The 12,402-nt window shown below is 41.1% G+C and overlaps 1 protein-coding gene across 8 annotated transcripts in view; it reads right to left on the minus strand.

Annotated features, from left to right (window-relative positions):
* The window catches only part of PTPRZ1 (protein tyrosine phosphatase, receptor type Z1), a 175,276-nt gene that overhangs the window by 87,829 nt on the left and 75,045 nt on the right, over window positions 1-12,402 (minus strand). For all 8 annotated transcript variants that reach the window (XM_018557755.1, XM_018557754.1, XM_018557753.1 and 5 more), the window contains exon 8: window positions 11,961-12,111. In XM_018557755.1, the coding sequence (XP_018413257.1) occupies window positions 11,961-12,111 (151 nt within the window). The remainder of the gene's footprint in view (window positions 1-11,960; window positions 12,112-12,402) is intronic.

Genomic DNA, 12,402 nt, shown 5'->3' on the forward strand with positions numbered 1-12,402 from the left:
TGCATGGAGGAATGGGCCAACATACCAGCAACAGTGTGTGCCAACCTTGTGAAGACGTACAGGACACGTTTGACCTCTGTCATTGCCAACAAAGGATATACAACAAAGTATTGAGATGACCTTTTGATATTGACCAAATACTTATTTTCCACCATAATTTGCTCAGTGTGTGTGTGTGTGTGTGTGTGTATATATATAGATATATACATATATCTATATATATCGGAACTATTATATACAGTAGGGTCCTTTTGCACACTGTGTTACTCTTCCATATACATGGAAAGCCCTGTTTTAAAATTGAAAATCTTTAGCTCCGAGTGCTTACATTTCTGACAAATCTGGATTAAAAAGATTAGTGGGAATAAACTTTAATAACCTTTACTATACCATACCAAATTAAGACTCTATGGCAGGCATTTTAAGAGTAAGAAAGCCTTTAGTGACCTTGGTATTTAATTTCTAAAATAAAACAGGGGGAGGCATGAGCTTGGAACTTTATATATTAAACAGCCTTAAGTACATTATTTACTTCTTTCCAGAAACATGTATGCATACTAATTTATGCTAGTGTTTATGATTTTCATAAACAGAGGGAAACTGATTAGACCTCAAACCCACTATGGAGAGATGCTTTTATAGGGAAATAAAGCTGAATTAAAGAAAGATATGAAAAAATGTTGTTCACATGTAGAGCCAAAAGAAATCTTACCGCTCCAATTCCTTAGCCGCCATCAGGACTCCTCAGGTGCTGGTCTAATAGGTGCGTCTCCACCTTGGAATGTAGTAGTATATGAACAGACCGCACTATCCAGAGAATTCCAATACTTTGGACTTTATTGAAATTCACAGCAAATACAGTGTAACAGTGTATGTAACAGCAAATACCAGCACAGCAAACCCCCAACCAGCTACAACCTCTCACATGTTTCACCCCAGGGATTATTCATAGAGGTCATCTATGAATAAGAGTTTGTAGCAGGTTGGGGGTTTGCTGTGCTGGTATTTGCTGTTACATATACTGTTACACTGGATTTGCTGTGAATTTCAATGAAGTCCAAAGTATTGGAATGGTCTGTTCGTATACTACTACATGAAGTTGTTCACAGTTCAGAAAAATGCCAAACTAATGTGGGTGTTCAACGCTAAAGCAACCAATTACCAATTATGTACTTGCTAAGCTTTGAACTGTGGTCAAGTGGCTTAGAAGGGCCAACATGCCTTGGATTCTCAGTTTGCTAAAAGGAGGATCAGTGGTGGCTACCTCAGCAACATTTTAAACTTGTTTTTTAGAACACATCGTCCAGACCTGGATGCTGGCAACAGTCACAGACAGCACCTAAACCATATGATTTCAGATGAAATGGGGTGCTTGGGGTGCCTGGAGGCTGATTTTCCCTGCCTTCAGTGTGCTGTCAAAAAGGTCTTCTAGTCTCTGACCTATATCACTGCTCCAGAGATCAAGAGTATTTGTGGCTATTTCCTCTAGCAGTTTATTCTAATTGTGATTTCTTAATTAAAACTTTTCTGGTTCCTCCCTGTTAAACTGCAGTCTAGCAAAAGTGCTTACATAGTGTGCATGCAGTTAGTACAGTAATTAGTATAATACAAAAAGCTGTCTGGTGTCTCTGCTGTTCAAAATGTGGCCAAGCAAAATGTATTTTTAGTCAGTACAATATTTTGCAGTCTTTTTCCTGTGAAATGAATACACTCTAAAGTTGATTTTTGGATTAAAATCTGACTGCAATCCCTTCTGTGGAAAATGTGGCCCACAAAAACTGCTTAAATATTAAGTTAATACAATAGTTTGGTGACTTTTGTCCTTTGAAATAATTAAACTCTAATATTGATGTACTCACTGAAAGATGCCTGGTGTCTCCCTATGATAATGAGGCCTAGTAAAAGTACTTAAATACTTTGTATGGAGTCACTCCAATATTTACAGTACAATTTCTAATGTTGATTTTTTTAATGCTGGCTGTTGTTTCTCTGTTCAAAATGCAACTTATAAAAGGTGCTTAAATACTGTGTATGGAGTCTGTACAATATTGACTTTTTAGGGCAATATATGGCTTTTGGTGTTAAATAAATACATTATAATGTTGATTTTTGGATTAAAGGCTGACTGATGTGTCTGATGTGTAAAATGCAACCTAACAACAATGCTTAAACACTGTCTATGGAGCCTGTACAATATTTCTTCCTTTTTAAAAAAAATAAATGCACTTAAATGTGGATTTCTGGGCTGAAAAATTGTTTCATTTTGAAATGAGCTTTTCTCTGATTATGAGTGTTCATTGCCCGCCCTGAACATTAGCCTGTCTCAGTTTCTGAGACTGCCTGTCATCTCTGTACCATGCTCTGGTTTCAAGCCTGTTCAGCTACCATCTGCATGAGTGTTCCTGAGGACTGCAACCTGGGAGAAGTTCCGGTGCAAATGCCAACACTTCTTGCGGGGTGCGCTGGTGAATATCAGGAGGTTCTTTAGATTCTGTGCCTCAGGCCTTCTTAGGGCCCATACTCTATGTAAACATTCAGAGAGCACAGAGAGTCCACCAACCAGTTGGTACATGACAAATATGCTAAAAGGAGAAATCAGAGCGGGCAGAGACTTGTCTGTATTTTACTGCTCCTGCATTGTCCAATTAGCTGGCTGGGGTGGGGAGGTGTCACTCTCCTGGCTGTGTCTTCTGGTAGAATTACAAAAGTGGTGGCCAAAATAGCAATTCCTTTGGCAAAAAAGACTGTTTGCATATGATTATCTAACTGTGTATTTAGCTGTTCGCCTGAAGTTCAGCTTCAAGCCTCGCAACAATAAATGCTGCAGATGGAGTAGTTACAGTAATCCATCAAGTGTCACACATGCAACAGGGACTTTTATATGACATATTACAGGTTCTAGTAATAAGGTGTATCTCATACAATGCACTAAATGCAGCCAAGGTTACACTGGTAAAACAAGACAGAAACTAGAAAAAAATAAACGAGTTGGCATAGATACCCAGTAACAGGACACAAAGAGGATGATTACTGTATACCTGAGGGAGATTATTTCTTAAAACCAGAACACTTTCCTTAGGACATGAATGTCTTAGCTCTAAATGGGAATTTTAAAACAGTACACAAAAGGAAAACCTTTGAACGGAGAATAATTATATTTCACCAAAAAGATAAGGGCCTCAGTATTGTTCTCACTTTTTCTAAATAACTATCAATCAATGACCAATCTCACCTTTGCCTCCCCTCTAATTATTCCACATCCTACACACTTCTTATTTGGCTGACATTTTATGACCTTGTGTGTTTTCTCATTCTTCTCTACCTTCCACTGATTGTTATATTCATTGTAGAAGTTTAGAACAAGAAATAGCTTAGGAAAACCTAGAGCTTTTTAGGTTCTTTTCTTAAAAAAACACATTTTATTAGAACATTTTTAATAACATGTCTAAAAACACTTTTGCCACTTTGAGTACCCATAACACCCATAACACCTATAACACATAACTAGTATGGGATAAACATAATAGCATATACATTCCTTCGCCAAATTCTTCTGGCTTGAACAGATTATGAGCAGTAGTAGGCTCAACACATTTAGCAAGTGTGTGCAAAAACGCATTTGGTGAGTGTGTGTGAGGCTCCTGAAGAAGCACACACTCGCAAAATGCACCAAAATACTCGTTATGTATAACCGGTACTCAAAGTGGCAAAAGTGTTTTTTTTAAAGAAAAGAACATGAATATGTACCATTTATGGCACCCAAAAAAAGCCCCCAGGCTGTTTTTTGTTCTAAGCTGTTTTTTGTTCTAATATTAATGGGGGTGTGGTGCCACTCACTTACCTCTGACTCCCCCCATTTATATACCTTTTATCATTGTAGAAGTTTGTGTTACATTCTGTTAAAACTTTGTGTTACACTACTGTTTTGTACCTGGGAGAGTGAGAGAATGGATCTCTCAAATGCCTGTCTTAATAAAATAAAATGTTAATTCATACCTCCTACTTTTCTGAGATGAGAAAGAGGATCATTTTCCAGTACAATGTATGTAGGTAATAGATACATTAAGCCCTGATTCACACAGCTTAGAGTCGGCCCGTAAAGATCCGTGCCATATCGGGCCATGCCCGGGAAGGACAGGTTGCTGCGTGTGATTGTACGCAGCAGCCTGTTCTTCCTTATGGGAGGACGCGGCCGTACGCCGCTGTACGCTCACCCGGTCTGCACATCCGTGCGAGTGCAGGTGTCTGTACTCGGATGCAGACAGGATGGATCTTGTCCTTCACACGCAGCACCTGTCCTTCCCGGTAACGGCCCGATACGGCCGTGCACGCCGCACGGATCTGTATGGGCCGACTTTAAGCTGTGTGAATGAGGCCTATATGCCAAAAAAGCAAATATGATAATTAAGAGATAAAATAAAGGTTTTAGGGCTTGTTGCCACCAGCCCCCACATCCATGTTTCGTACCCGAAACGCAAGGGATCGCATATATAAAGTCTCCTTGTGTTCTGGGGTGGGAGGGGGCGTGGCAGTGCCATTCCAGTCAATGGCACTGCAGACACACACCCCACCCGCAATGCGATCAGCCACACAGGAATGCGTGGTAATAAGGTGCCCTGTAGAGCTGCAGCTAACGATTATTTTCAAAATCGATTAGTTGGACAATTATTAAGTTCGATTAATCGGTTAATCGGATAAAAAAATTAAATACATTTTAAAAAATGGCTCCAGTGATGGACTACTAGTTTGTATTGAGATTGTAGTCCATCACAGGAGCAAGCTTGGAGCGGTGGAAGTAAAGAAAAGGAAAAAAAAGTGTGGTGTGCAATATAGTGAAATGAAAAGTGTAAAATTATACAGCAATTAATGTAGAATGGCACCGCCTATTAAGGACTACAAAACCCAGCAATAGTACATTATACAGCACAATGCAGAATACCACCAGCTATAGAGGAGTACAACAAATCCCAGCAATAGTACATTATATAGGGTAGTATTCTGCATTGTGCTGTATAATGTACTATTGCTGGGTGTTGTAGTCCTCTATAGCTAGTGGTATTCTGCATTGCGCTGTATAATGTATTATTGCTGGGATTTGTTGTACTCGTCTATAGCTGGTGGTATTCCGCATTGCGCTGTATAATATATTATTCCTTGATTTGTAGTCCTCCATACAGCGCAATGCAGAATACCACCAGCTACAAAGGAATACAACAAATCCCAGCAATACATTATACATACAGTGTACAATGTATTGCTGGGATTTGTATTCCTCTATAGCTGATCTAATATACAGCACAATGTACCATCAGGTATAGAGGAATACAAATCCCAGCAATACATTATAGAGCACCATGTGTGGGAAAGTGCAGGCTTACCTGAGCAGTCTTCCAGCAACTTGTTTCTGAGATCGGGCCTATTGGCGGCGGCTGTCATTGCCTCACGCCTGCTCCTCCTTACTTCTTCTCCCCGCGCACCTGTGCCAATCGTGGATTTGGGCGAGCACTGAGCGTGAGGCGGGAGGAGGTATGGATGCGGGCGGGCCTGGCAGCGGCGAGCGTGAGGTGGGGAGGAGGTGTGGCGTGCAGCGTGTGTGGAGCCAATCGGAAGCCGATTAAACGATTATTGAAAACGTTGACAACTTTTTCAATAATCGATTATAATCGATTATGTCGATTAGTTGTTGCAGCCCTAGTGCCCTGCATTCCCGTGTGGTGGGATCGCAAAAAATAGTGCTTGCGTTCCGGGTACAGGACATTGTGGTAGATGTGAGGGCTGGTGGAAACAAGGCCTTAGGGCAGAATAACACTTGGTAGTCAAACAGATTTTTTTCATAGATATCTGTACATCAGACCAAAAAGAGGGACAACTGAGGAGGAAAGAGGGACAGAGGGATTTGGTTCCAAATGAGGGATAGTTCCTTCAAATGAAGGACAGTTGGGAGGAATGGGTACATGGGTGATAATGATCTGTTGCTACTGAGAGATTCTTGGACAGTCTGTTCGTTAGACCTGAGCTACAGAGATTTCTAGTAGTACAATCGTGCCTTTAAAACTGCTAGCCTACACAGATGAAACAAATGGTTCTTTATAATATTAAACTATACAAGTAGCAGCAAACAGCCTTCCATAATTGAACAATGCTCCAAGCATGCAATTGATCGACACATGATGCTACTGCAGGCTGCTTGTGTAGTTTACTCTATAGCTAGTAGACATGTGCGATTCGTTTCGTTCCGAAACGAAATTCGGACTGATTTTCGTAAATTTGGACATTCGGATGCATCCTTATTCCGAATTACAGATATAATGAATGCAAACGAATCCGAATTTCCGTTTCCGAAATTCATGAGTGGTAGTTCGTTCGAACGTCCGTTTTCGTTTCTTATTCGTTTCGTTCGTTGCAGCAAAGTGACATTAGAGGAGAAAAACATTTTTTCCCCCCTCAAATCTCACTTTGCTGCAATGAATGAACGAACGAATGAACGAAACGAATAAGAAACGAAAACGAAACAACCGTTCATCCGAACGAACTACCGCTAAAGAATTTCGTCGGAATCCGAATTGACTTTCACACCCGAATCCCGAAAAACGAAATAACACAAAATCGGAATCAAAACGAAACAAATTTTTAGCCAATGCACATGTCTAATAGCTAGCTATTTGTTTCATGTGATTAGCAATCACCTGCTACTCTGAGAAACTAATTGCTGACTATTTAATAGCACATTTAGGTCGCTAAAGGTGCCCACACACCTTGCGATAATCGTACAATAATCGCGGGAAATCCTGCGATCATACGATTATCACAAGGTGTGTGGAAGGTGTGCGACCGCTTCCGTCCCCGGCAGAGATCATTCGTAGGCCACACTCGGCAGATGGGGTGTGTGGCCTATGAATGATCTCTGCCAGGGACGGAAGCCGCAGCCACTCTGCGCTCCACATTGCGCAGGCGCCGGCCTACGGGGGCGTGGCTATCTTGCGCTTCAGCGTCCTGTACCCTAGGCCACCGGCTGATGTTACCTCCAGCTAACGGCCATATCATTACAACTCGCTGTATACATGAGTGGATTACAGGTGAGCCTCATTTGACTGTAGAATGGCAGGAATGTACGGTTTTCCAGCTGCAACTGGTGGGAGTGGTCTGTTTTTAATATGCACTGGTATGTCTATTTAAAAGTGATGGTATGCTTTACTGTGTCATTCTGAGCCTGATGAAGGGGTACTACTGAGACCCCGAAAGCGCTTGTATTGGATGGCGATTTGTCAATAAAGGACTTTTTGCTTCAAAACGTTTGGTGAGCTGGTGACAATCCTTACTAGCTCTGCTACTGTAAGGTTGCACGACTTTTATCTTAGGAACATGTTCGAAAACCTGCCGAGAATCGTACGATTTTGGGCTGGTTTGTGGCATGTTCGCAAGATAAAAGCCGCACGGGCCGGTGTGCACAAGAGCACACTGCCCGTTCAGCATTGCAGTCATCGCCCCTCAGGGGGCGGGCTCGCCATCATCGCATGTACGATCTGCCTGTCCAAGATAGACAGATCGTACATTTTTTTAATTACCTTACAACCATCGCAAGACAAAAGTCTTGTGATGGTTGTAAGGTGTGTGCCCAGCATAAGGGGGTTATTCACAAAAGGGTGAAGAGTTTGGAGAAGGCAGGAGAAGTGAACAATTTAGGACAAAATAGCTGATTCGGAAAAAAATCTCCAATTCAGCTCACTTTCCAGTTCATCTCTGTTGGCCAAGATTGTTCACTTCTCCTGCCTTCTCCAAACTATTCACCCTTTTGTGAATAACCCTCTAGTATTCTGTGTAGCTGTAAGGTGACTGGCAGCAAGAAGTTAAATCTCTGTGTAGCTTAGTTAGCACACATAACAATAGTACAAACAAAAAGTATTATGTATAGCACACAATTTGTTTTCTTTTACATGTTATTGAGTACGTAAAGTGAATTTGCTCTCAAGGCTTTCAAATATACTAAACTATAACAAATGGAATGATTGGCATTCAGAGGTCTGAAGATGTCAGCCATCTGACTTATAAGGGGTCAGGCTGAAATGTTCATACTTGTAAAAAATGTTTAGCTTTTTCATTTCTGTGTCAGTGGTTGCCTAATAAAGATAAGTAAACTTATTTGCTGGGTTTGACATCCAACTCTAATTTGGATCATTCGCAGCGTACGATTATTCACTGCAGATTTAAACCCCGGTCCATGACTGATCCACTAATATAATGAAATAAAAAGATTTATGCCACTCCCACTTAAAATAGCATAATACATCAGATATACCAGTTGGTATCCAGACTGGGAAACTTTAACCTTGGGGGCAACTACAACCAAGTGGACCTTTGATGGTAGGGATAGATTTCGGTGGGCTAAAGAAAATGTGCCATGGTGCCACAGTGATTGGTGGGCATAGTGAAAGGTGGTTGTTCCTAAAGGACATCGTTTATTGTGACAAACGTTTTCACATCTTTCAGCATCAGCTTTCTTTGTGTCTCTTTGCATTGGGTCACATGGCATTTCAGAGCTGCAAAGAAATTTGGTGCTGGAAAATGACAGATGCTGTAATTCCAAGTCTGAACAGGGAGCACATAGCCATATAATGCCCAACATGTGTCACTGGCTGTGGGTCTTACATTGAATGATGTCCAAATGCTTATGGTTATCCGCTATGGGTCACCAATCCAGCATATATTCTTCGTATTTGCCCAGTCTTCCCCAGTGGTGGATTCAGGTAGGGGGCAATGGGACTATTGTGCCCCCCCACCCCAAGATAGTGCCGTGCCCTCCCTCCGCTGCAGCTCTGCAACCCACAATAGTAGGGCCGCTGTATGTTGAGGTGGCTGGGCCTAGATGGAAAGGTGCGAACACCCCAGGAGGCCGGTTATCTGTGAAGACTGTTCAGCCTGGCGGAGCCACTACTGACTCTGCAGGCAATGCCAGGCCGCACATCATGCTGGGTGAGAGATGCTGAGGACACTCTCCTGTGCTCCCTCCCTGCCTGCTATATGCTGTGTTTTGGGTCTCAGAAGGACATTAGTATATGTCCTCCTGTGACCCTAAACAGAACTATGGCAAAAAAGGTTGGGCTCTTTTAAGCATCTCCACCGCTAGCATTCAGGGCCTGAGAATTGGTAGGAGAACAGAACTGTACATCTGTGATGGACTCACAGTGCTGGCATTTGCTCTTACATCTTGATTACCAATGTGCAGGGAATTATGGGAGGTTAATATAAAGATGCATTAGCAGTATTTGAAATTATGTTAAATATTTTTGAATGAGTACAGGCTAACTAATGAGTGCTTTATTTTTATATTTTCTTAGAATTTTGTTTTTGGTACATTGTTGGTCATTCTTAATAGAAATATTTTGTTTGAAATGTAAAGGTATAGCATGTACAATAGGTAAAGGCTTATTTCACCTTCTGCCCCAAAATGTAAGTTATCAGTATATAATGAAGCCTTCTGTGATGTTTTCTTTGCCCAAGCCCTTTCTATTTTAATATTCCTTTGTTACCCCCTCCATGACTGAGGTGAATCCTTTTCTTGTCCTTTGTAATTGTCCAAAAATGCCGCCTTCCACTATCCTTTGATTCCTAGGTTAGTGACAGTGGTGGTCGGGAGCAGTGGGTGAGAGCAGAGGATAACAGTGCTGGACAGGAACAGTGGGTGGACCTGCGACTGATTTAAGAGAGCACCAGGGCAGAGATCTTACTGACTCTGCTAATGATAAGGCCATTCTGCATTGTGCACAGGACGGCCTGACCAGATACCACTGGAAATTTTGAATGCAAAGCAACTGAGCTATAGGATGGGCCTGGTCTAAAACTTAGCTACTAAGGATGCACTGGTACCAGTTTTCCGGTATCGAGTACAAGTACTGATATTTTTTCCCGGTATTCGCCGATACCCAAATACCGATACCGGAAGTCCCATTAACTGCTTGAAGACCAGGTGTTTAGATCCCCTACCTGGCCAGGCCATTTTTCAGTGTTCAGCGCTGCGGTACTTTGACTGACAAATCATTAGCCAATCAGGTAGCCGGGGAGCAAGTAATGACTCCTGTCCGGCTTTCTCAGTGGCCATCTTCCTGACCAATCAAGAAGCCGGGCAGTGGTTACACGCTACCCGGCTTCCTGATTGGCCGGGAAGCTGGCTCCATGCTCCCTCCATCACCAAGTGACGAAGGAGCATGGAGCCAGCTTCCTGGCCAATCAGGAAGACGGTCAGCATGTAATGACTCGCTACCCGACTTCCTGATACCGGAAGTTCGGGTATTCGAGCATTTAGCTGCATACTCACACAAATACTCAGTATCACCACCGATACTGATACTAGTATCGGTGCATCTCTATTAGCTACTGCTTTCCCAATCCTGGGAAAAGGGTGCTAGATCATTTTACTGGCACATAGTTAAGCTTGACATGACCAGGAGAAAATAGGTGAACTTAGCCATTGAATGGTACCATGTTTTAGAGGTTTATCATGAACATATCAGAAATGGAGAAGGAATGTCAGAACCTGTCACAAAGCTGGGCAATTCAAACTGATGTTGTGATGAAAAGAATGGAGATGGCGAAGTTACCCTTATTGGTATCTTCATGTCAAAATGACCAGTAGATTGAGGTGTAGTAGCAGCTGAAGTTATACTGTATATAAGCCTCTACTTTTCTTTTAGGCGTTGACCTTGCAATCATCACTCCATAAAACAGAAATGCAAAAAAACCCCCAAAACAATCCAAGAAGAAATGCTAAAATGAATGAATAAATAAATGAAAGTGTTTAATTTTCCCCAACAACAGGCACATTATCCCTCTACTTAATCTAAAGAGCAGATTACTGCACTCTACTCTATGACTTTTGAATGTAAACTTGGCTAATCTCCTTATGTGGTATTATGGCTGTAAATTACTTGTAAATTATTCATGATTGCTAACCAGAATGGAAAAATCTAACTTTTGTATTAGTGCTATCATTCGCCATTTTATTCATTCTAGAACGTGGAGAGAAGAATTCATTAGTATCTCCTTACCAGTCTCTGGGGTAAAGGATAAGTTTTTTCCAGACCAAAAGAGCTGAAAGAAAAGCCCAACTCTTAAAGCACCTGCCTAATGCTAAAGGACATATGGGCTGGAATTAACATAAGAGGGGGTTGAATGCTTGCAACCTTCTTGGTATGGGGATACCATATGCTTGTTGTGCCAGGCTCGTGTCCTCCAAGGGTACCAGGTGCATACATTTTTTTATTTTTTTAAAAACACTTACAAAAAAGGTTAAAAAAAACAGCAGAGCAAATTTTCACTTATTTCATGTCTTACTGGCTACCTACAGCAGCAGTATAAATTCACATATATTCCTCTATTCAATATCTCACTGACTAAGTACAGGAAGCATATGAAGTTCAGCAAATGACATTTACTATTCCAGAACTAAGCCTAACTAGCATAATGGCATAAAAGATCAACATACAAACTGCAAAAAAAAAAATGCTTTGAGGGGAGTTTATCAACTGGAGCAGACAAAATCTGAAGCAGTTGCCCATGGCAACTAAATAGCTTCTATCTTTAGTTTGTTCAGTTAAGATTTGAACCTGAAAGAGAGAAGCTGATTGGTTGCCATGCACAGCTGCTCCAGATTTTGTCTGCTCCAGTTTTGACAAATTCCCATTTTTGTATTTTTAGTCATAATCCTGTTAAATCAATCCAGGAGACAATATCTGCGATCAATGATGCATTCATTAATAGGGCAGTGCTTAGGAGTTAGGTCACTGGTACAATTATTGGCTCTAGTTTGTGTAGTGGGGGCAGTGCTAGGGTCAACATTGAGCAAAATCACAAAGGAAATAAATAGGAATCTGGAATAGGCACATGTACTTCAGTTGCAAATATAGCTAATATCAAATGGAGTAATATTGTTAAGAATGATTTTAGATATGAAGCTCTCCAATTACCTGGCTCATGTATTTCCTCTGTACCAGTGTAGGATGCAAAGACTTGTCCAGAGAATTTATGCTGCTGATGCCGAAAGTTGTTCTGTAAATAATCCATCACCATGACATAACCAGATTGCTGCATTGTCAGGATCTCACAGAAGAATTCCAGCTGGCAAAAAGCAAGACATCACATATTACATATTAAATTATTATAATATAAAATCATAACATCTAGCTATTAATTTTCAGCAATATTTGTATTAGGGCTGGTGGGAAGCCGACTGTGATAGTAGTGTTATAGCTACACAAAAATCCATTGCCTACAAACAGTCCTGATTATATATTATATTAAGTTATATACATTTTAACAACTGTAGACTTCCTTAAGCTGGTCATGCACCAGTAGAATTTCATTATAAAAAAATATTTTTGGCAATGTTAGCATGATTTTCTAATAGTT

Source organism: Nanorana parkeri, unplaced genomic scaffold, assembly GCF_000935625.1.
Source record: "Nanorana parkeri isolate BGI_ZX_2015 unplaced genomic scaffold, ASM93562v1 scaffold301, whole genome shotgun sequence".
In the NCBI taxonomy this organism is placed as follows: domain Eukaryota; kingdom Metazoa; phylum Chordata; class Amphibia; order Anura; family Dicroglossidae; genus Nanorana; species Nanorana parkeri.